Raw genomic sequence first — 26022 nt, 5'->3', positions numbered from 1 at the left:
ATAAATGGGCTAATAGGCCATTTAATCAATACATAAAATAAGGTTAAAATATTTGACATCTATATAATCTTATTTGCTGCTAAAAATGTTTTAATACTGTGTTAATATTTGAAAAATTTGTGTGAGCAAGAAAAGTAAAAATACATCGAATGGTATACTGTATAGTAGAGATTGGCTCGGATTTCTTTCTAGTCCAGATTGTCGAAGGCATGGACTAAAACATTAGGTGTAATAATCCTGAACGCGATGGATTACATTCTCAGTCACATCTCTTTACAATGTGAAGAGAAACTAGACTAGAAAGTAAACAGACTAAGCCAACATTGCCCAATCAAAGTACAAATTGCACGCAAGGACAGATTGCACAACCAAGTTTTATATGGCTTAAACAAAAGAGCTTCTCTTTTTACCATGCCTGCTATTCAAATGTATTCGAAAAACATGACTTAAGTCTTTCAATGAGCGTGTTCAATGATTGTGTTCCTATGCTACAACATTCAGTCATAAAAGTGTTAACACAGAGCTGATCGATAAGTGTAGGTAGTAGAATTGTTTTAGCTGTCCCATTCGATATTGTGACCAGCTGTCACTAATGTAAACAAGGTTGTTATTAATTAGTATTAATTATAACAATGCAATCCTGACACTCAATTGTGTTTCGAGTCACATGCTTATTAACACAGAGGGGCGACACAGTGAAAATATAAACAGCTTTATGAATAAATGAATAAATTAAATACAGTAATGATGTTGGTAAGCTAGTCACAATAACAATCTCTGACTAATACTCTCATTAAAAAGCATTCATTTAAAGAAGGTGTTAGATTAATGATTAAATGAGTAATTTGTGGTGTTTTGCTTCCATAGTTTCTCGATGTCTTCAAAGACACAAGATAAATCTTTTGATCTCCTACAAAAGTGCAGTACCTTATTAGAAGACATTCAAAGTTATGACATTTTGACTTGAAATATGAAAGGGAATTAACGGGCAAAAATTCTTTTAAACAATATTTAAGGAAAAGCTCTATCATTTGGAAAGCTGTCAATCATCCACCAGCTGCATTCAGACATGTACATTTATTCCAGTGTTTATAAACGCTGTAATTTGGCACATTCAGTTTTGCCAGAAGTAGATCTTAACATACTGCAACTGAAACGTTAACAGAACACAGGTACAAGATTGTTCAGTCAAAATAATCACGGAAATCCAAAGGATTATTGCTTCAGCTTTCAAACACAAAACCATAACAATGTCATTACAAGGTTAGAAGATATTTTTTTTTTAAAGATTTGTGAAAAACAAACACAATTTTAAACTCTAGACTCATATCCAAAAAGCAGCCCATCACGGTGAGTAAATACATCACACATCAATGTGCCCTGTCACACATCAAACAGAGAAACACTATCCTTAACAAAACATCATACAAGTTAAGGCTTATTGTTAGATTTGAGATCATATGTTTTTGGTTATGAATAGATATTGAACATGCAATAGAATAAACACGAGCCTGAGGCAATTTGTTTGATACCGAAATGTCAGAAGTGAATTCATTTCTTGGAAGTGACCAATTGATATCAAATACTAATCTGTGTGATTGTGTAATAGATGGAGAACGCCGGACTGGACGCAAAGAGCGAAGGATAAGTCAGGCATACAAGGAGTCACTGACTTCTTGAATTTCTTACCATACAGTAAATTGATGAATAGAGACCATCAAGAATATTTGAATATTTATGCTGCGAAACATCATAAACATAATAGTAAAAATTGGATAAGAATAGTGAATAATTGAAAAGCTGTGGACTATGAGGTTAATAATGTTTCTTATGTTTATGAATAATGTGTTGGATATGTGTCTTTATTTCATGCTCTTTGTGAAAAGAAAAAAAAAAAACATGCCAGATTGTGTTAAGCAATATTAGGTGAAAGTTATATTCATTTATAAATTGTTCCATATATAACATTATTGTCCAGTTTACAAAGGAGGTAAACAAAGTACTGAAAGCAAGTCGTGTTCATTTCAGACTTAACCCCGTGAATCTCTCAGAGTTCATCTTTCGCAGTTTGGGAGGCAGGTGGCCGTCCATTCGTCCTCCAATTCCGACCCCAACTCCTCCTATCCCTCCGGCCAATCGCTGCAGCTTCGGTGGGAGGTCCGTCACTGATTGGCTGATAGGGTCAACTCCGCCCCCTATCAGACCTAGCTTGGAAGGTAGCTTGTCCTCGACCGGGCTGAGCAGTGAGCTGATTGGTGGCAGCCTGTCCTCGGCTACACCGGGGGCTGAGCTGATTCGCTGAAGCCTGACGGGCAGCTCGCCCAGGTTGTACGTGATCTCAGAACTCATGCGCATCAACTTGCGTGGCATGCCGTCCCTTCCTGTAAGCTTCTGCAATTTAGCTGGAAGCTTGGTGCTGCCCAATGGGGCGGCCATGTTAATCGAGCCAGACTCTGCATCACTCTGAAGGGCTTCTAGACCATCCACAGTGCCGCTGCCTTCGGTCAGGCCTCCTGTGCTGTGGCAGAGTGAGGGGGCGGTGAGTGGTGAGGACAGCAGCAAGCTTTCCTCCTGCTCTTTGATGCTGTGTGGAGGCGTGGGCACCTCAAACGTAGCGTGGAACTGCGAGTAGTCCACCTTGAAGAAGCCCTCCTCCAGAGAGATGACTGGGTAAAAGCGGTGACCCCAGAGGACCTCATCCTCTGTGTATGATGTCCTTGCCTGGCAGGTCATGCCTGACACAAACCAACAAACATGCATGTAAACATAATAAATGGAGTGACACAGCACAGAGCTCCAGTAAAGACAAGTTTAGACTTTTAATTAAAAGTTTGCCAGTGTGTAGTTATAAATGTCAAATCTTCTCAAGTACAAATGTTCTCCTAGTAATTTATGCAATTTAATTTAACCACAGCTTGCCCATATACAGTCCCCTCCAAAACTATTAGAAGAGCAAGGCCAATCCACTTGTTCTTGCTGTAGACTGAAGACATTTGGGTTTGGGATCAAAAGATGAATATGAGAAGAGAGTTTAGAATTTCATCATTTATTTCTTGGAATTTATATGTAGGTGTGTTAAACAATATAGAACATAGCACATTTTGCATCAGGTCACCCAAATTTGTAGATGAGAAAAAATATTGTGACAAATGACTGACAGGCATTTCTTGTCAGTCCCAGGTGTGTCCCAGGTTGATTGTTTAAACAATAAATAGCTCTGAACAGCTACTCTTGGTTTTAGTCTTCAGTTTCACCTGTGAATACTGCATTTGTTGTTATAAAGGATAAGCCACCATGAAGATCAGAGAGCTGTCTATGAGAGTAAAGCAAGCCATTTTGAAGCTGAGAAAAGAGGGAAAATCAATCAGAGGCATTGCACAAACACTGGGCATAGCCAATACAACAATTTGGAATGTCCTGAAAAAGAAAGAAATGGGTCAGCTAAGGAAAACAACAACAACAACAACAGCTGATGACAGAAACATTATGAGAGCTATGAAGAAAACCCCCAAAACCACATGAAGTCACCAACAACCTCCACAGGTCAGGGGTGAAGGTTGCACAACCCACCATTCGAAGAAAACTTCAAGAGCAGAAATATAGAGGTCATAAAACAAGATGCAAACCACTCATCAGCAGTAAGAATCAGAAAGTCAGATCGAAATTGGCAAAGAAATACAGAGATAAGCCACAAAAGTTCTGGAACCAAGATTACCCAAAGTAATGGTTAAAGGCCAAAGTGTGGAGAAAGAAAGGATCTGCTTATGATCCAAAACATACAGGCTCATCTCTGAAACATGGTGGAGGTAGTGTCATGGCTTAGGAATGGATGCCTGCTTCTGGAACAATCTCATTACTTTTTATTGATGATGTAACTCATGATGGTAGCAGCAGAATGAATTCAGAAGTTTACAAATGCATCCAAATTAATCAGGAGTAACTTTACCATGCAGCAGGACAATGATCCAAAACACACTGCCAACTCAACAAAGGACTTTATCAGGGGAAAAAGTGGATGGTTTAAGACTGGGCAAGTCCATCACCAGAACTTAACCCAATTGAGCAGCATTTCACCTCCTGAAGAGGAGACTGAAGGGAGAAACCCTCCAAAAACAAACAACAACTGAAAGAGGCCGCGGTAAAAGCCTGGAGAACCAACACAAAAAAAATTTGGTGATGCCAATGAGTTGCAGGCTTGATGCAGTTATTGCAAACAAGGGATATGCAACCAAATATTAAGTGTTATTTACTTTAATTTACTTCAAGACTTGATCTGTTCCTATACTTTACCCGCCTAAAAATTGGGTTGTCTGATACAAAAGGTTATATGTTTTATGCTGTTTAACACATCTAGATGTAAATATCAGGAAATAAAGCCCAAATGTCTTTGGTGTATAGCACACACAAATGAATTGGCCTCACCATTCCAATAGTTTTGGAGGGGTCTGTAAAACGAACGAATAAACTGCAGAACACACTTAGTACTGTTTTTCTGTATTCTTCTACACTAGTATAATGTAATGATTTATAAACCTGCTGACAGCAGTGGCTCATGACCATAGATTTTGGTGGGGCAGGGTGACATTAATAACGACATGGCTTCAAACAAAAATAAGTCGAGATGCTCTCATACTTGACTTATGATTCAGGCTAAGATCTGATGAATTTTTAGAACAACCCTGTAGTAGGCAGTTGAGCGTTTGACAACACACAGTCATCCAGTGTGTAGCCTAGTAGCTTGCTGTAAGTGGTTTCATGAACCAGGGTTGCCAGGTTGCAGCAAAATTTCTAGCCCAACTACAGTACATCTCAAAAACCTCACAAAAGACCTTATAGTAGCTAAAAAAGTTCAGGCATTAGAAAACGGAGAGACATTTTTCTTCTATTTATCAGCCTTTGCGTGGGAAACAAGGTCACTGTGGTCCTCATGCATTTCTGATGTATGCACATTATCCACTTCATACCTCCCCTCCCTTCTCCCAATCTTTGCAATATACTGTATCGTACAATAGAAACGGTTGTGTACATCACAGACACACAGTCTGAACTTACACTTGGCCTTTGTTTGTGGAAATTTATTAGATGTATTTCCAATTATTTGCTCTAAAACAAGATCTTTGTAAAAACTGTAAGTCTAGTAACCCTGTAATTGACTGTCCTGTCTGCTGCTGTTCCTCCACTTAAAACGTTCATAGAGAGTAAGCATATGGCAGTGTATTTCCTGGCCTAGTGGGACTCTATTAGTGCTTTTTGAACTTACCATTTTTGACCACTAAATTTAAAGACAACTATATCATAATAAATGGGGAAATCAGCAATGCTTCCCCTTGATGACACAACATCTAAAAATGTGACCAAATCAATGGAACATTGGTTTAAATCTGTCAAAAAGCACCATAAAAAAATAAATTATATAAATTATATATATATATATATATATATATATATATATATATATATATATATATATATATATAAAATATTATACACTCACTATCTATTATATTAGGAACACTTGTACATGCATTTCTCTAATTAGCCATCATGTGGCAGCAGCGCAGTGCCCAATTCATGCAGACACAGGTCAAGCGCTTCAGGTAATGTTCCCATCAAACATCAGAATGCAGAAAAAGTTAGATCTCTGTGTGATCTCTGTGACTTTGATCATGGCATGGATATTGGTACCAGCCTGCTGATCTCCTGGGATTTTCATACACAACAGTCTCTAGAGTTTACTCAGAATGGTGCGAAAAATAAAAAACATTGAGTGGGTGATGGTTCTCTAGGTAGAAACACCAAGTTGATAAGAGGTTCACAGGAAAATGGCCAGATTGGTTCAAGCTGCCAGGTGGGATACAATAACTCAAATAATCCCTATTTACAAACGTGGTGAGCAAAAAAGCGTCACAGAATGCAAAACACATCAAAACTTGAGGTGGATGCAACAGCATACGACCACATCAGGTTCCACTCCAGTCAGCCAAGAACAAGAATCTGAGTCTATCATTTTTTACAATAATCTTCAACTGTCCAGTTTGGGTGAGTCTGTGCCAATGATAGCACAGTTATTGTTCAGTCTTGTTCTTGGCTGAGAGTAGTGGAACCTGACGTGGTCTTCTGCTGTTTTAGCCCATCCAATCTGCCCATTTTCCTGTGACCTCTCTTATCAAAATGGGGTTTCCACCCACAGAACACACCATTTAGCTTCCACTGTTATGCTGATGATACACAGTTGTATGTTTCAGCGAAGCCAGAGGACACACAGAAGCTTAGTAAAGTTGAGGATTGTGTAAAGGACATTAGACGTTGGATGTTAACTAACTTCCTTTTACTTAATTCTGATAAAACAGAAATACTTTTATTAGGACCACGTGTAGCTAGAAGTAATCTTTCTGATCACATGGTTACTCTGGATGGTCTTTCTGTTTCATCATGTACAGCAGTTAAAGACCTTGGAGTGATTATTGACTCCAGCCTATCATTTGATGCTCATGTAGATAATATAACTAGGATAGCTTTCTTTCATCTCAGAAATATTTCTAAGATAAGAAACATATTGTCACTACATGATGCGGGAATACTAGTTCATGCATTGGTCACCTCTAGATTAGATTACTGTAATGCCTTACTGTCTGGATGTTCCAGTAGGAATATAATAAGCTCCAGTTAGTCCAGAATGCAGCTGCTAGAGTCCTAACTAGAACTAGAAGATACGACCATATCACACCGATATTATCAGTACTGCATTGGCTCCCAGCGAAATCTCACATTGATTATAAAATACTATTATTAACCTATAAAGCACTAAACGGTCTCGCGCCACAATATCTAAGCGACCTTTTGGTTTTATATGATCCGCCACGCCTACTTAGATCAAAAGATGCAGGCTATTTGACGGTACCTCGAATAGCGAAGGCTACAGCAGGGGGAAGAGCCTTCGCTTATAGAGCCCCACAGTTATGGAACAGTCTTCCTATTAGTGTTTGGGACTCAGACACAGTCTCAGTGTTTAAGTCTAGGCTTAAAACGTATTTGTTTACTCAAGCCTACCCTGACTAGATTCTGTTCTACTACTTCGCAGTCATAATAATCTTTTTTCTCCCTCTCTCCTTTCGCCGAGCCCCACATGAATTTATGGAGATACTAGAGATCCAGATCCTTTCTGCCTCTGGATGGAGCTCAAATCTTCTCTAATTCCAGACTGCTGGGACTACGGCTGCTCCTAAGGCCATACAGACTTCATATAAATCCATAATGAACTTTTTCACACTATCTGTTGTTACCCAGATGAGGATGGGTTCCCTTCTGAGTCGGGTTCCTCTCAAGGTTTCTTCCTCTTAAAACATCTTAGGGAGTTTTTCCTTGCCACCGTCGCCACTCAGTGGCTTGCTCAGTTGGGATAAATTCACACCTTTAATATCTGTATACCGTGTTGATATTTCTGTAAAGCTGCTTTGAGACAATGTCTATTGTAAAAAGCGCTATACAAATAAAATTGAATTGAATTGAAAAAATTGAATTCTGAGTAAACTGAAGAGATTGTTGTGTATGAAATTCCCTGATGCCCCCTGATGTTTGATGTGAACATTAATTAAAACTCTTGACCTATATCTGCATGATTTTATCCGTTGTGCTGCTGCAACATGATTAGCTGTTTAGATAACTGCATGAATGTACAGGTGTTCCTAATAAAGTGGATGGTAAGTGTATACAGTAGAGCTCTGTCCAACCTGCTCCCAAGGAAATGCCACCATGGCCCACTATCCCGTGTTACCCAGAGGAGGATGGATTCCATTCTGACTCTGGTTCCTCTCGAGATTTTTTCAGGGACATCAGAGACTTTTTCCTAATTGCCTCTGACTTAGTCATTAGAGATTTAAATATTCTAAATTGAATTGAACTGCATAGAACATTTGTTAATATTAATCTTCAGTATGATACCATTCTTTGTTGCAAAGAACAAATTGGTCTGTTATTACAAACACACACACACACACACAGAGTTGCAATCAAAATTATTAAACCCCCAATGCAAATCAGGTTTACTGTCAAAATTCAGCTGTTTGCAATGAACAAATGAAACAAAAGCAATTGAGATAGTTCAACAGAACGAATGCTTCAAGTGGTTTCCCCAAATTCAATTGCTATATTGCCAAAATTTCAAAATTATTCAACCCCCTGAATAGAATCCCTCACAACAGCACAAATATGCAAAACGGGTGTTGTCTCAAGCACACGTGATGCATCTAATCAAGGGCTTCGTTAGTAGCACCAGGTGTGCTTGAGCTGGAACACATGAAATAGCTGAACTGGCTAGGGGTTTGTTGAGTGTACACTACCTGGACAGGGCATAAAAAGGAAGCTCTCAAGGGCTGCAACCAGATTTCTAAGAAGGCAGGTTGTGAAAAACCCACGAGGGACTGCAAAAGACCTGCAGCAAGACTTTGTGGCAACAGGCACTGAGGTTTCAGTGAACACAGTAAGGCGAATACTAAACTCAGGAGGTTTCCCTGCCAGAACTCCAAGACGTACACCACGACTGACCCAAAAGTACAAGAAAAGTCGGCTCAAAATCATATAAATAAGCCACAGAAGTTTTGGGATTCTGTTCTGTGGAGCGATGAAACAAAACTTTTTGGCACGATGGATGAGTGGTATGTCTGGAGGAAGAAGAATGAAGAAAGTACACTGTCCACAGTCAAGCATGGTGGTGGCTCGGTGATGCTCTGGGGCTGCTTTGCATCCTCTGGCACTGGAAACCTGCAACGTGTGGAAGGCAAGATGGATTCATTGAAGTATGAGCAAAGCCATCTGTGAGGAAGCTGAAGCTTGGGTGTCATTGAACCTTCCAACAGGACAGTGATCCCATTTTCAGTTGAAATTGGGGAAACCACTTGAAGCATTCATTGTGTTGAACAATGTCAATTGCTTTTGTTTGATTTGTTCATTGCAATATATATATATATATATATATATATATATATATATATATATATATATATATATATATATATATATATGCATGCACATGGGAGTAACATTTACTGTTGAGCAACACCCATGGGAACATCTGTTCACAGTCCATTTGGTTACATGAAAACAAAAGCTTTGTCAGAGGGAAACTCGTTAGATCTGTGGATCAGCCACATAAAGCAAAGACTATTAAAAGATTCATCATAGAAATCCAGAAACAAAACATTTCTGTACTTAATTAAACATGGAGCAAAAATTAAACAAAACAAAACAAAAAATGACACTGAGAATGTGCAGAAGAGGTGTAGTATGCAAAAGTTATCTCTTTTCATGAAAAGACCATTAATGGAATTCTATATTCCGAGCTGTGGTCTGGTCCCTTCATCAACATTTGCTTGTTCTTACGGTCAGACAGACGATGTAGGATCTATCGAGAATACACGAAGGTTCTCAGCAATCCAGACAGAGTCAGTGTTAGAACAAATCTAATGGGAGGGTATTAGGAGTCCCGCAGGGGAGTAAGGGCTGCTGTTTAATAAATGACTCAGTGAAGTAAAACTGCACTGACAAATGAGTTTTCTAGACCAACCAACACACAAACTACAAATTTGCACACCCTCTCGCTCTGCCTCTCCTTCTGCTATATTAACGGTGTGTGTTGTAGTGCAGCGAAGTAACAGGACATCACGCTGTGTGATATTGATAGGTTTTTAGCCTCTATCACCATCTTCCCCATCCAATCATAATCAGCCATATTATGACAGACAATATTTCAGATTATTTTTAATATCCGCCATTTTCTCCCCAATTTGGTCTTGCCAATTCTCAGCCACTAGCTAACTTTCCTCATCACAAAGCAGCTGGCAACTATGGAGAGTGGAGCAAACACATGCTTCCACTGAGACAAACAAAGCCAACGTCCGCGTCTTTTCAAACTGCTGCTCATGCTGTGTCACAGGGCAGCATAACCCACTCGGAGGAAAGCACTGTCCACCTTATTCTGCGTACATGAGCTCACAGACGCTCAGTGTCACTCTGATTGACAACTTACGGAGAGTACGCCATCCGTCCCACCCTGACAGCATGGACAATTTTGTTGCCTTGACTCCCGGCCATGGATAGCTGAGGCATCATTGGGATTTGACCTTGCAATCACCCAACAATAGGACGGACACTTTTCTGTCCAAACTACTTCTGAGAACAAAGCTGTAGATGGAAGAGGCACTGATGGAACAGCACAGTGGAATTATATCCTTCTGTCCATTTTTCTAGCAACTGCATGATCACAGTTAAAATGTTAGTGACAATGCAACTGCTAATTCAGAGCACTTTGTGCATAGTGGAGCAACACAATATCACTATCTGTGTCTAAATAATCTGTTTAGTGCTCCAAAGATGCATATCTGTATTTGGGTTTAAATCCAAAGTGGACATGACTTAAACCAGACGGTTGTTTAATTAAATATGAACCCTAATGCTATTCCCCTGGAAACACTGGAAGAAACCCAGAGGTAAAATCGCAGCACTATTAGCATGGTCAGTGAATTCTGCCCCGAGAGTTCCTCAGCTACATCACTCGAGTTCATAAAAACCCGTTTTTAGTCCCACTATACCTTTTTCTAACAAACTTTGGTTCTATTTCCCAAAATATAAACAAAATAGTAGCCTAATTTAAACCACCACGTGAAACGTTAATGAATGTCCCATAGGTTCCTAGTCCCAGTGCACATCTATAGACCTCGAGTATCAACCAGATGCCCTGAGAACCTTTCTGACCAGCCTTTTAAAAAACACACACAGAAGACTACATTAATCTGCTCAGTCCGAATAATACGAATATACCTTAACAGCCCTATTCCACTCAATATAAAATCCAAATGTAGCCTAAAAGATCAACAGAATTTAAAGGCATATCTGTCATTTTTAAATGATGTAAATTATATGGTATGGTATTAATACTAACCAGATCTCTGAACACCTATGGGAGATTTTTGAGAGACCACCATCATGAAAACACTAATTGAGGGAAAATCTTTTGGAAGAATGGTGTTCATCCCTTCAGTGCAGTTCCACAGATTTGTAGAATCTGTGCCAAAGCTCATTGACGCTGTTCTGGCAGCTCATGGTGACCCAACACCTTACTAACACACTATATTTTGATTTGACCTTTTATTTAAAAAAAAAAAAAAAAACTTACATAAGTAAACAAATATAACATCATGGCAAATAAAATATAACAAGATACCTGCTCTTAATAAACTGACATAGACCTACTGTGAACATTTGTAGATGTAGTATCAGCCTGCATGTGATCAGAGATTTGAGAAGATTTTACAGAAAGCACAAAAATGAATAGGCGTGAGGGGTAACCTTTATAAATCATGCCCAAAACAGAGGAAGAAAGAACAAACCGATTTTTTTCTTCAGTAGAATGGAAGAATTGACTCAGTGTTCACAATCAGTACCACACCCAGACAAGGAAATACTTATTGTAATGAAACAACAACCACGTCACTTTAAATTCACAATAGTAGTAAGTGAGAGCACCTGGATGTGTGTTAGAGGTTTGGGTGAGGAAGGGTTCTCTGATCTTGTGGCAGTGTTAAAAGATGTGAGCAGAAAGGGCTTTTGGATTGTTTGGGGATCACTGAATGGGGCTCTGAGCTGTTTAAAGTAGCCCTTAAAGCCATTTGGAGAGCAAGTCTGTCTACAGCCTGTTCCTGCTACACTGGAAAGCAAGCTCAGGATGGAAAAGACAGAGGATCATCTGAGTCCCTGCTGTCTTCTGTAGAGAACACACACCTCCAGGCTACATAAACTAGCTCAGACCATGATCTAACTATCACACACGCACACACGCACCAATCACCCAGTCTAGCCGATGCACTGTCTGTCTCTCACCCACACCGTGTGAGAAAGTTTACTGTCCGTGCTTGCCCATTGTAAAACCGACGAGAGTGCGAAATATTATTATTCAGCTCATGAAATATTAAACAGGCTTTCTGATGTTCACCTAAACAGTGCGACCGTGTGTGTGTGCATGGCAAGTGAGGTTCCAGACTGATTTTCCTCTAACGGTGCTTACATAATCACCCCATATTCACCCATCACAATGAAATTTCATTACAGCAATTGTTTGAGAAGCGGTTGAGCATATTACATTGTGTTCAGATTAAAAACAAACAAACCAAAACATCATATCACTACACTTCTCCAGATGACAGTTACGAGGGCAATTTATATTTCCAACAGAGATAATGTGTTTCTATGGTGACCGTCATTAAGCGCTCTGTTCGCTTAGCACAGAGGTGCTCTCGCTGACCTGTTTCTGTCATCTTTTTCTCGCTATGCTTCACCATCACTCGCTTTTTTCTCGCTTGCATTGTTTTGCTGTTGTGCTCATGCCAATCTTTTGCTCTCCCCTGAATCCTCTGAAGGGGGGTAGGCTCACTTTGGGTACTTTATGTCTCTTTTTAAAAAGCTAGATGTATCTATCATCATTACCACCATTATAATCATCATTATCTGTATTGCGCTATCATTCTGTGTCCATTCATCTAACCAGTGGTAGTCTGTTTCTCTTTCCCTAACTGTGTGTGTGTGTGTGTTAGTGTGTGTATGTGCGTGCTTACTTACACGGCACTACACTTTGCTATCGGCTGTAACAGACCATCCAGCTGATCTCAGTTTTACCAGCACACTCACTGACACAGGGGGCGAGACTTCAGGGGTTTGGAGGACAGAAGTAGCCATGTTCCTCCAATTTACCACAGTCTTGAAGGAGTGTAGGACAAAGCCAATCGATTATTATTTATCATTCAGTGTGCAACGCATCGTAACCTAAACTCCAATGAACATCCATCTGTGGAATACACGAGTAGTAACACAGGAGGCCGGAGACTTCAACACATAGTATGTATTGTACTTCATCTAAACTTCCTCTCCAATATGCTAATATAAGTCTCTGCATGATCTGTGCCATGTGCTCCTCTGAGTCAGGCAGTTTTCAAAATATTGGCTGTAATATAATAGGCATCAGCTCTGGAGGAGCCACAGAGGAGTATCTTACAGTTTCTGAGAATGCACTGAAGTATGAGAATGTCTCAGACTGGAGGCTGAAGGCAGGCATGAGTCCCAGTTTGTAGCCAATGAAATAAAGAAATTTTCCAGCGTTCATCAACCGAATTGTTATCCACTATATGTGTAGCCTGTGAGCAGTAAGGACACGAAATTCAGTACATTTCCTTGAAAGAATGGAAATTTGCTGCTGACTGACTTAGATTTTAAAATTCTGGGGCAAAGAAAATTCTGGGGCAATCCTTTAATTCTTCCTGCGTTTATAGCAGGGACATGTGGCTCTCAAAGCGGCATCTGTTGAGCATAGCTAGGGGGTCCATGATTATTTTATTTTGATACAGTAGTAGAAATCCATCCATCCATCCATCTTCTATACCGCTTACCCTTTTCACGGTCACGGGGGAACCTGGAGCCTATCCCAGGAAGCAAGGGGCACAAGGCGGGGTACACCCTGGACAGGGTGCCAATCCATCACAGGGCACAATCACATACACACTCACACACCCATTCATACACTACGGACACTTTAGACACGCCAATCAGCCTACCATGCATGTCTATGGACTGGGGGAGGAAACCGGAGTACCCGGAGTAAACCCCCGACGCACGGGGAGAACATGCAAACTCCGCACACACAGGGCCACGGTGGGAATCGAACCCCGGACCCTGGAGGTGTGAGGCGAACGTGCTGTAGTAGAAATCACTACCCACTACTATCAGTGCTAATCTACATTTCAACAATGCATAAAGTCATGCAGATACAGGTCAAGAACATGAGAATGGGGAAAAATGTGATCTCACTGACTTTGATAGGGCCATGGCTGTTGGTGCCAGACGAGCGGGTATGAGAAGCTGCTAATTTCCTGGGATTTCCACACACAACAGTCTCTGGCTTTTTATACAGAATGGTGTGAAAAACAAAAGCATCCAGTAAGCAGCAGTTGACCATACTTTACAACTCAAATAACCGCTTTACAACCGTGGTGAGCATAAAAGATGAACAGGAACTGACAGGATGACAGGAATGGAACCCGATGTGGTCTTCGGCTGTTGTAGCTCATCCTCCTCAAGGTTCGATGCACTGTGCATTCTGAGATGCTTTTCTGCCCACCATGATTGTAAAGAGTGGTTATTTGAGTTAAGATATCCTTCTTGTCAGCTTAAACCTGTCTTGCCATTCTACTCTGACCTCAGCAACAAGGCGTTTCTGCCCTCAGAACTGTCACTGCATTTTGTGTAAACTCTAGAGACTGTTTTGTGTAAAAATCCCAGGAGACCATCAGTTTGTAAAATACCCAAACCAGCCTCTCTGGCGTTAAAGTCACTGAGATGACATTTTTTTTCCCAATTTTGTTGTTTGATATGAACATTAAATGAAGCTCTTGACCTTCATCTGCACAATTTTATGCATCGTGTTGCTGACACATGATTGACTGATTAGATAACTGCATGTGTTCAGGTGGACAGGTGTTCCTAAAAAAGTGGCCAGTGACTGGTTTCTTTTAGTTATTGGCACTGTTCTTTTTGTTATTTGCAGGTTTGACTGGAGTGGAGTGGAGTGAATGGATTGAATGGATTGAATGGATTGAATGGATTGAATCCAAAGTCGGTCTATAAATAAGGTCACCAGACTTAGTGTGTTCTGTTGGTGGACGGTTCAGGAATAAAAAATTGTATGGCTCCTACAATTAAATAGTCAACATGTTATGAGACTAATATTTGAAAAGCTTTATTTAGGTTTGTGGAATTTATTTTACAGAAGCCGGGGGGTCTGTGGCTGTAAAAACTTTTGAGAAACCCTGATTTAGAATATGCTTACAATCCCTTCTGAAACTATAGGAACAGCAAGGCCATTTCTATTGTTTTCGCTATAAATCAAAAGATGAATATGAGACGATAGATCAGAATTTCAGCTTTCACTTCCTCATATTTACATCTAGATGTGTTAAGCAACTTAGAACATGGCACCCTTTGTTTGAACCCACCCATTTTTTCAATGATCAAAAATACTAGAACATGTGACTGACAGTAGTTTCTTGCTGCCCAGGGATGCCGGTTAAATTGATTGTTTAAAGAATGAATAGCTCTGACTATCTACTCTTGTTTTGAGCCCTAGGTTTTGCCTGTGAAGACTGTATTTGTTATTAAAAAGGATAAACCATCATGAAGTCCAGAGAGCTGTTTATGGGAGAAAAGAGAGTCATTTTGAAGATGAGAAAAGAGGGAAAATCTATCAGTGGCATTGCACAAACACTGGGCATAGCCAATAGAACAATTTGGGATGTTCTGAAAAAGAAAAAAACCACCGGTGTACTAATAACCAGACATGGAACAGTTTGGCCAAAAAAAACAACCAAAAAAAACAACAACTGCAGCTGATGACAGAAACACTGAGAACTGTGAAGAAAAACCCAAAAATAACAGTTAGTGGCATCACCAACAAACTTCACAGGGCAGGGGTGAAGGTATCACAGTCCACCATTTGAAGAAGACTTCAAGAGCAGAAATATAGAGGCTATACCACAAGATGCAAACCACTCATGAGCAGTCAGAATCAAGATTGGAACATTTGCAAAGAAATACAGAGATGAGACACAAAAGTTAAGGAACCAAGATTAACCTCTACGAAAGTGTTGAAAAGGTCAAAGTGTGGAGAAAGAAAGGATCTGCTCATGATCCAATACATAGAAGCTCATCAGTCAAGCATGGTGGAGGTAGTGTCATGGCTTGGGCTTGCATGGCTGCTTCTGAAATGGCCTCACAAATCTTTATTGATGACGTAACTCATGATGTTAGCAGTAGAATGTATACAGAAGTTTACAGAAACATTCTGTCTGCCAGAACTTCATCATGCAGCAAGACAATGACCCAAAACACACTGGCAACATAACAAAGAACTTCTTCAGGGGAAAAAAGTGGAAGGTTTTAGACTGGCCAAGTCAATCACCAGACCTTAACCCAATTGAGCAGCATTTCAGCTCCTGGAGAGAAGACTGAAGAGAGAAACCCCCCAAAACAAACAACAACTGAAAGAAGCTGCAGTACAGTACCGGAAAAAGCAATACAAAAGAAAAATGCAACAGTCTGGTGATGTCAATTGGTCACTGGCTTGATGCAGTTATAACAGGCAAAGGATATGCATCCAAATAATAAATGTTATTTACTTTACTTTAAGACTATCTGTTACTATACTTTTGCTCACCTAATAATTGAGTCGTCTGCCACCAAAGGTTTTAAGTTGTTTAATGCATCTAGATGTGATTATGAGGAAATGAAAGCTGAAATTCTGATCTGTTGTCTCATATTCATCTTTTGATCTCAAACCCAAATGTCTTCAATGTATACAGTTGCAATCAAAATCATTCAACCCCCATTGCAAATCAGTTTAATTGTCAAAATGTACAGACTTTCAGCTGCTTGCAATGAACAAATCAAACAAAAGCAATACATAATTCAACACGACGAATACTTCAAGTGGTTTCCCCGAATTCAACTGAAAATGCGACTTATAATGTTTTCTGATGATTACAAGAGTGCATAAATTAACATACTTTTCAGAAGGTCGGCAGTTCTGTATTATAAATTCTTTTTTATAATATTTTGTGATACAGGATTTTTGATTTCCATGAGCTGGAAGCCGTAATTGTCAAGAATATTAAAAAAACAGGCTTGAAATATTTCACTTTATGTGTAATGAATCTAGAATATATGAACGTTCCATTTTTTGAATTAAATTATGGAAAAAAAAATTACTTTCCCATGATATTCAAATTTTTTGAGATGTACCGGTATGTTTATATATATCCTAACCAATGTCATATTTGCATTATTATTATTATTATTATTATTATTATTATTATTAGTTACTTAATCACTTACTTTCACCTCTTTGCAAATATAAATCTATACCGTGAAAGTGAAAAGTGTGATACTGAGCTGTTAAATTGTACCATCCCTAGTTTATGAATTTATGTAATACACACGTAGGAAAAAAAAAACAGATCAGTGTTCCTCTCACATACTTCTCTGTACCTCAAATAGGCTGTGCGACTTTACTGTACTGAGCCCACTTAAGGAGGAGGAGATTTAGTTGCTATGGAAACTGATTCACAATGGGGAGAACAGAGTGCTGACTAACTGTACATAATTCTGTTTTTACCCACAAATCCGCTCGCTTTCTGTGGGTGGAATATTCAGACTGCTCGCTGATGTGCGTGCACCGTTCATGTGGAAGACCTGTCAGTGTAACACTACTGTACACTGTGTGGAGACTGTGTGAAACATTGAGACTGTGTGTGTGTGTTTGTTGGAGTGTGGGTGTTTATTGGTCTTGGTATGGCTAAGAGTGCTTTGTATATATTTTTTTTCATGCTGCGCTGTGTGCCTGGTGTATTTGCAGGACTTGGTGCACTCGAAGCCTGAGGCACTAAAGGTAAAGGTGAATGCTCTGACTGGCAGGTTTGCTGATCTTGCATCGTGTTAGACCACTGCGATGTGGCATGCTAAATAAAGATTCCCTTTATGTTTCACACATCTTACATAACAAGGCTGGTGCTCTCTCCCTTTTGCTTTTTCTCTCTTTTTTTAGTGTTCTTCTCGACATTAACAGCTCCTTTACAGCATGAACAAGTCAGTCTAGTACTTCAGCGATCAGCCACCTACACCCAATACCTCAAACCGTGTACACCCACACAAAACTCCCCAACAAACAAAACACTGTTGTCTTTTTTTTTTTTAAGAATAGTGCAGAGGACAAAAATAACCTTATGGCTAACTCGGCATCATCTACATTCTCTCTGCAGAATCCCTGAAGACAAATATTTCAGAAGAATTGGAAGACTCAGCTTAACTAAGAGCACTTGGTAGAGTGTGGGTGTGTTGATGTTCATATCCATCTGGCATGTTCTTTGCTATACCATTACGGCGTTGTGATCCTGATCCTGATTTCTGCGGCTTTTTGTATATCTCATATTAAATTTAGATCTTCAAACGAAGTACAACATAAAATAAAGGCAACCTGAGTAAACACACAATACAGTTATTTATTTATTTATTATTTGTACTGAAGGAAAAAAAAAAATAAATAAATATCCAACACCTATCACCAATGTGAAAAAATAATTGCCCCTTTAAAATTAAAATCTGGTTGTGCCACCTTTAGTAGCTGGACTATTCACATTTATGGCATTTGGCAGATGCCCTTATCCAGAGTGACTTACATTTATCTCATTTATACATCTGAGCAGTTGAGGATTAAGGGCCTTGTTCAAGGGCCCAACACTAACAGCTTGGCAGTGACCTTCCAATCAGTAGCCCAAGATCTTAACCACTGAGCTACCACTGCAATAACTACAACCAAACGCTTCCGATAACTAGAGAGCAGTCTTTCTCTTACTTCTAGGACTAGGACTTACTCCTATGCTTTGGATCATTGACTTGCTGCATAATCCAGTTGCGCTTGAGTTTCAACTCACAGACCGAAGGCAAGACATTCTCCTTTAGGATTTTCTGATAGAAAGCAGAATTCATGCTTCCCTCAATTGTTGCAAGTTGCCCAGGCCCTGAAGCAGCAAAGCATCCCCACACCATCACACTACCACCACCATGCATGACCGTAGGTATGACGTTCTTTTTGTGGATTTCTGTGTTGGGTTTATGCCAGACGTAACGGGACCACTGTCTTCCAAACAGTTCCACTTTCGACTTATCAATTCACAGAACATTTTCCCAAAATGTTTGAGGATCATCAAGGTGTGTTTTGGCAAAATTCAGATGAGCCTTAATGTTCTTCTGGGTTAGCAGTGGTTTTCACCTCGCCACTCTTCCATGGATTCCATCTTTGCCCAGTGTCTTTCTGGTAGTGGAGTCATGAATAGTGACCTTTATTGATGCAAGAGAGGCCTGTAGTTCCTTTGATGTTGTCCTTGGCTCTTTTGTGATTTCCTGGCTGAGAAGCTGCTGTGCTCTTGGAGAAATTTTGGAAGGTCGGCCACTTCTGGGAAGGTTCACTACTGTGCCGAGTTTTTCCATTTGGAGATAATGGCTCTCACTGTGGTTCTTTGGAGTCCCAGAGCCTTTGAAATAGCTTTGTAACCCTTCCCAGACTGATCTATTTCAATCACCTTCTTCCTCATTATTTCTGGAATTTCTTTCAACTTTGTCATAGTGTGCTACTGGGTAAAACCTTTGAACCAACCTCATGCTGTTGAAAAAGTTCTACTTGCGTGTTGATTTGATTGAACAGAGTTTGCAGTAATCAGGCCTGGCTGTGTCTAGTCCAGCTGAGCCCCATTATGAAGGCAAATACATTTTCACACAGGCCCAGTTTGTATTGGATAACTTCAACAAATAACATTATCATTTAAAAACGGTATTTTGTGTTTACTCAGGTTGCCTTTGGTTTATCTTAGATTTTGTTTTGATTTAAACTTAGTATGAGATATACACAACAACAGAAGTCAGGATGGGGTAAATACTTTTTCACAGCACTGTACATGGTAATGTAAGTGATAACCCTTGTTATGATTGGATGTATATTTCAGCACTTGACTGCAAGTTCATCTCTTATTAAGTATGTATCATTCATATATAGACGAACTGCTTTATATCCACACTTTGTAATAATTCTTTTTATTCTTTGTAACAACGCCAAAGCAACTGCTTGTTTCTACTTCATTTTTCTGGCTTTATTGTGCACATTTATGACCGGTAAGTGACAAGTATGTTCAAGTGACAAAGAGACAGATGACCATTAATTTCTGTGTATGTGCATGCCACGGAGCGACAGCAGCAAACAACAAAACAACAACAAGACATTTGAAATGAGATTTTCTTAATTGTATGCAAATTAGGTATGATACAGTGAAGTGACAAATACAAAAGCCTGACTCCTTAGATCAATCCTATGGCATGTGTACTTTGACATTTCTTCAATTCCCCCACTCACAACTTTAGTACCTACCTCCAGTTAGTTCCCATTTACTGTTTGAAAATAAAAGAAAAACTTAACCATAACCATGGTTTCATTTTACACCATGAAATAAAATGGGTATAAAGGCGTTATGAAGAAAAATAAAGAGTAGAAGTAGAAGAGATCGTTTGTGCCTCTGTTGAATATATGCAGCTTTTACATTTAGCTTGCTTTGCTAATCTGCAAATGCTAGTATGAAGCCTAGCATGTAAATAAAACCAAATTTCACACTGATCAGGGCATTATTTAATTTCTGTTTAACTAGTTATCTAGCTGTATATAGCTACTACTATTTTTTTTTTAAATCTAAAAACAAAGAAAAAAAACCCTGGACAGTATAAGCGACAACAAGAGTAGTCCCTACATGACCACAAAAGTCAAGCCCCAAGCAACATGAGCAACGGGTCATTTGCTAGTGTGAACTGAGGGTTATTTCAAGTAATTTAAAAAAAATAATTCGAATTCATAAATGTAAAATATTCACCTAAACCATAACAAAACAGCCAGTAGTCATAAGTGTGTTTTTACATACATGTGTATTGTCTTACCTGTGGTCTCCACAATGCCTTCCAGGATCACCACAATCTCAAACTGATCAGTCTTCATGGACCGCAGAGAAAGGTCATAGAACGGGCTCTTTGAGTCAATTACGTGGCAGATGGTGAGAGGCGACACAAGAAATAGCTGATCGGCTCCTGTACTGAAGCCAACGTCCAGCTCCAGCTGGTCCAGAGGCAGGAATTCGCCTTCAGGAGTCTGTCGAGACTACAGACAGAGAAGGTCTTACTGCACTATTCATTTCGAAAATACCATTTCAAAAGGTACAAAGCACTATTGAGGAGGTTCACCAGACGGCTTACACTTTCATCTAGACATGTTAGCAATAATGAAATAAAATCCACACCCAACTATAATGCTAAAGAGAAAAGGAGAAAAAAACAAAGTGACAACATAAACCAACAGAATAATAGTAATTTTATGATGGATCACAATAACTTTACCATACTGCTTGGCTGAAAATGTTATTTCACACCAAATTATTTCCATATTATTTACTCTAACATAGTGTTTCTCACTCCTGGTTCTGCACATTTTGGTGTGCTCTGACACCCAGTTTAACTCAGTTCTGGCATTTTAGTTAGCTGATGAGTTGAATCAGGTGAAAACACTGACATTTGCAGGACGGTGATAGTCCAGGACCAAAATTGAGAAACACTGCTCTAATGTAAAGTGTATGTTCAAATTACACAGCACAATCTCCAGTGTTGAATTAACTTTTAGCATTCATTTATGCTGTCAAATTTTACAGTATCTATAATTATGGTTAGGTACAGTTATATATCAAAAAAACAAACAAACAACAACAACGAAAAACAACCTAGGCAATCAAACTAAACTAAACTAAACTAAAGAAATTGGGCAGTGTTATAAATACTCTAACAATACCCACTATGCTATCTAAGATAATATGTTTCATGCACATAGAAGAACCCATGAATAATTCATGATTCATTAGAAGTTTATCTTTCTTCATAAGAAAGATTCAGAGCTATTAAAACAACAACCAGTCTCAAATGAAATCTGCATATGCAAACAACTGGATGCCAGCCTGTTATGCACTTATCTTGTTTCGGTTATTTAATTTTTTACGTTTCTCATTTTGTCCCTGGAACGAAACAAATATTGACGTCTGTTTTTCCAGAGGCTTTTTAAATGCACTGTTTTGCTGTTATACTGTGTTGGTCCAACCCTCAGAAAAAAATACTAAAAATGTATTATGAATTATATTATGATTATGAAAATGATTTCTAGCAACACTATTACATACTCTGGCACTTCAAAAGCAATTACTCAAATGCTTTGTTACTATGACTAATTATTTTCATTTATTCATTCATGTTCAATAAATGTTTTCATCCTGGACAGAGTCATAGTGGATGCAGAGACTATCCTGGAATGTCAGGCCATTGCCGAACACTGTGTATACACTCATTCACAGTTAAGGGCAATTTACAGTAACCAATACACCTACTACTAGCATGTTTGTTTTTTTTTGGAGGTTAGAGGAAGCCAGAGAACCAAGAGGAAACCCACAAGGACATGAGCGGAATATGTGAAAGTCCGTACAGACTGTGTACCCCTAAGTTTAGGATTGAAACAGGGATCCTAGGTCTAGAAGGTGGCAATGCGACATGCTGTGCCACCCTGCTGCCCACTGTGCCACCCACATGATTAATACATAACACAGCATGCATGCCAAAATAGAACGACACACTTTCTTAAGATACAAGGCTTGACATATTTTCATAAAAGTATTTAATTGGTCAAGAGTCTGCTTCTCATCACAGAGATGTAGCTTCTCCACAGATTTGCCACTGTAGTCACACAAATTCTCAATAGGATTGAAGTCAGGTGACTGTGCTGTCCATTTCATAACTTCAATCATTTTACTTTATGTGCTGAAAGGCACTACATATTGTCTTATTGGAATACCCGGTCAATAGGCACTGAATGATTTTGGACAGTTGGAATCAGGGAGTCGAATATAAGAATCACCGTTCACTTTTGCCAAAAACCTGACATCTTTGGCTGTGATGCATCCCCAGACTCTATTCCCACCCCCACAAGGCTTTACAGTTGCCTGCATGCATGTCTCCATAAACTCCTTTCCTAGCATCCTTCTCACATGGACTTGTCCATCAGTTCTATGGAGAAGAAAACGGATTCATCAATGAAGTTCATTTTCTCCCATTCAGCCAGTGATCGGTCTTTGAGCTCTCTGGCTGAGTCTTTTCATGTCAATGTATGTGCAACTGCAAGCTTTGGTTTCCATCTTGATTTATGATCAAACTATATTCTTTGGGTGGTAGATGTTGAGGTCTGCACTCCGTACCCATGGAGCCATCTCCTCTTTTAATCTGAGGACCAGTTTTACACCTATCAGTCTCCTGTCTTATAGTGGTCTTTCTCCCAGGTTTTTTTTTTTTTTTAATCTGTCACTAACCAACTCTCGCTATGTTTTTTTCAGGATGCCACTCACACTGCAGCCAACTCTAATTACGAACAGCCTTCCTTTGCCAACACAACAAATTTCCTATGATTTTCTCAGCTTATTCTTGGTTTTTTTTTTGTTTTTTTTAAACCCATTATGTCACTTCTGCTCAGCACCAAATCACAAATAAGTCATCGTTTATTTATACCCAACAGCTTGTACTTTCAGACCTCAGGTTGGACTCTGTATTGAGCAAACCTGCACTCAGTGATTATGACATATGCTTTTGAGCATAGATTGTGTCATTCCTATGCAACCTATAAAAAGATCACACCAATAACCACCTTACAACACTTATAGATAACGCAGTCTCATTTATTATGGTTTTCCTCCTTTAAGTGAACAGAAGGAGTCGGATTACTCTTCCTATATTGTGTCTCCTCGCGCCCTCAGGACCTGCCTGATTCATCATGATACTTCTTCTGCTTGGAGCTTCTGCACTTGTGAATCACTCTCTGCTGCTGTACATGGTCCCACATGGATACCCTAAAGCAGCGTTCACCAACCCTGCTTCTGGAGATCTACCTTCCTGAAGACTTTAGCTCCAACCATAATTGTGCCCACCTGACCATCTATCTAATCACTGCCTTAAGACGTTCTTGATCAACTAAAACGGGTGTGTTAGATTTTGGCTGGAGATAAAAAAACAACCTGTAAGATGGTAGATCTCCAGAAACAGGGTTGGTGACCACTGCCCTAAAGATTCCACTTTATACCCAAGTCTCACCCAGTCTTCCGAGTGTAATCATCTGGATACTGTAGATTTGTACCTAAGAACTGCTGCTGTAATCATAAAGACTCTGATGCACCTACTGAGCATCTTTTCTACACACGTAGTACTGTTTGACTGTATGGAATACAATTGTTGACGAGTAATGAGTTATAATTTAACTATCCGGTGAAACGCAGAAGAGGACGGGTTCTCTTTTAAGTCTGGTTCCCTATCAGGGTTTCTTCCTCATGTTATCAGGGAGTTTTTCCTTGCACCTCAGGTTTGCTCATCAGGGATCTAAATATAAATCTGTAAATTCTGCAAAGCTGATTTTGTGACAGTGTGTACTGTTATTGAATTGAATCAATATATTTAAACATGCCAAAAACAGCTGTCAGAATAAATGGATCAAATAGCAGTGTAATTAATCAAACGGCTGAACTGCTATTACATATGTGCATATCCTGTGCGTAAAGTAACATAACACTTGTTTTTATGAATTTAGCTCTCACATGTTCGTCAGGTAGAGTGGTAGAGAAGTGGTCGAAAAGTAAACATAGCTCACTTTGAGAAGTTTGCATCGGATTTGCGCGGACACCATGTGGCTGTTCCTCAGGTTGCCCACCCGGAACATGAGCGTGAGCTTGCCGTCGCGCATTGAGATGACCGCGTGCTCGCTGAACATGAGCGTCTCGGCGCGCTTCTTCGGCTGCGACATCTTGATGAACATGCAGCCGATGAGGAAGGCGTCGACGATGGAGCCTAGGATGGACTGGAAAAGGAAGAGGATGATGCCCTCAGGGCACTTGTCCGTGATGTAGCGGTAGCCGTAACCGATGGTGGCCTCGGTCTCGATGAAGAAGAGGAAGGCGGACGGAAAGTTGTGCACGTTGGCCACGCACGGCGTGTACTTGTCATCGCGCGCGCGCTCCAGGTCACCGCGCACGAAGGCGATCAGCCACCACAGGAAGGCCATGAAGAGCCACGCTACCGTGTACGTGAGCACGAAGATGAACAGGTTCCAGCGCCACTTGAGGTCCACCAGCGTGGTGAAGAGGTCCGACAGGTAGCGGCTCGTCTCGCCGCCCAGGTTACCGTGCTGCACGTTGCAGCGGCCGTTCTTGTCCACGAAGCGCTGGCGCTTCCTCTTCTTCTCCTGCTTAAAATCACCGCCGCTCGAGGACGTCGTCGCTACCTGGAAATCGTCCCCGAATTTCTTCCGCAACGCGGACATCGTGTTGAGGATGAAGTTAGGGCAGATCCGGCTGAGCGTTGTCGCGTCTCTCCCTGCGCACAGTCTCCGATCTCGGGATCGTTCACAGCTTTCCCGCAGACGCCTCCGTTTCCCGCATGTCCAACTCCGACAGTAAAAAAAAAGTTGCGTTTGAAAGAGACGTTTAGAATGCGGCTCGAGTGAAGTGTGGGTGTTGGAAGTGATGGGAGTCCGAGCGCCTCAGCTCTCTGCGCCACAGGAGTTTCTCTCCGCTGTGCCTCTGTCATGGGACGGGATGATGCATTTCAGAACTGCTTTTTGACTTTCAGCTCGAAATCTCTCAAACCCCAGTTATGATAACAGCTTGAAAACAACAACAACAACAACAACAACACACGAAGAAACTGCGCTCTCGGATCAATTAAGCACCGCAGGCGCATCAGTAGCTATCCAGACCTGCTTTTTCAGTTGATGGTAAAAAAAAAATGTTTAAATCTCGTGATAAGACACCCGAGTCTGAACCTTCAGAAACACCCGGTCCAACTTTCACTGTGAGAGCACTAGCGCAGTCTGTCATCCACCTCCTCTGCTCCACTGCCTTCTCCCCGCTGTCAAGTATACTGAAGGGCCATTCGGGAATGAATCGGTTCTTTTTGAATGACTCTTAGATGAGCAAGTCAGGAGAATCGATTCCTGAGCACGATTCCCGAAAGAAAGTTTTAGAAGTTGTGCTTGACGTGTGGTTTTACAATATGCATTATTTATTAACAATTGAAGTTCACTTTGGGAAGGCATGGTGTCTTAGTGGTTAAAACATTTATGTCACACCTCCAGGGTTGGGGGTTCGATTACCACCTCCACCCTGTGTGTGTGGAGTTTGCATGTTCTCCCTGGGCTTTGAGGGTTTTCTCCGGGCACTCCGGTTTCCTCCTCCAGTCCAAAGACATGCATTGTAGGCTGATTGGCACGTCCAAATGTTTCTGTAGTGTATGTGCTTGTGCCCTGCGATGGGTTGGCACCCTGTC

General features: G+C 40.2%; 1 protein-coding gene across 1 annotated transcript; it reads right to left on the bottom strand.

The window, feature by feature from the left end:
• Positions 1-518: 518 nt before the first annotated feature.
• kcnj3b (potassium inwardly rectifying channel subfamily J member 3b) lies at positions 519-25689 on the bottom strand. Its single transcript, XM_053638382.1, has 3 exons — positions 24350-25689; positions 20569-20785; positions 519-2735 (listed from the first exon to the last, which is right to left on the bottom strand). Exons 1-3 carry the CDS (start codon positions 25016-25018, stop codon positions 2020-2022), a joined length of 1602 nt encoding a protein of 533 aa, XP_053494357.1. The 5' UTR covers positions 25019-25689; the 3' UTR covers positions 519-2019.
• Positions 25690-26022: the final 333 nt, after the last annotated feature.

The sequence above is a fragment of the Ictalurus furcatus genome, chromosome 12 (genome assembly GCF_023375685.1).
Source record: "Ictalurus furcatus strain D&B chromosome 12, Billie_1.0, whole genome shotgun sequence".
NCBI lineage: Eukaryota > Metazoa > Chordata > Actinopteri > Siluriformes > Ictaluridae > Ictalurus > Ictalurus furcatus.
The sequence above is the reverse complement of the archived record's forward strand: the minus strand, read 5'-3'. Positions and strand labels throughout refer to the sequence as shown.

Bases quoted from the DNA above. Each gene is read 5' to 3' on its own strand.
- kcnj3b (XM_053638382.1), bottom strand. From the start codon at position 25,018: ATGTCCGCGTTGCGGAAGAAATTCGGGGACGATTTCCAGGTAGCGACG. The intron at 20,786-24,349 runs GTGAGCTATGTT...CTCTGTCTGTAG, and splicing joins TCCGATGCAAACTTCTCAAA to TCTCGACAGACTCCTGAAGG. The intron at 2,736-20,568 runs GTAAGACAATAC...GGTTTGTGTCAG, and splicing joins AGGCATTGTGGAGACCACAG to GCATGACCTGCCAGGCAAGG.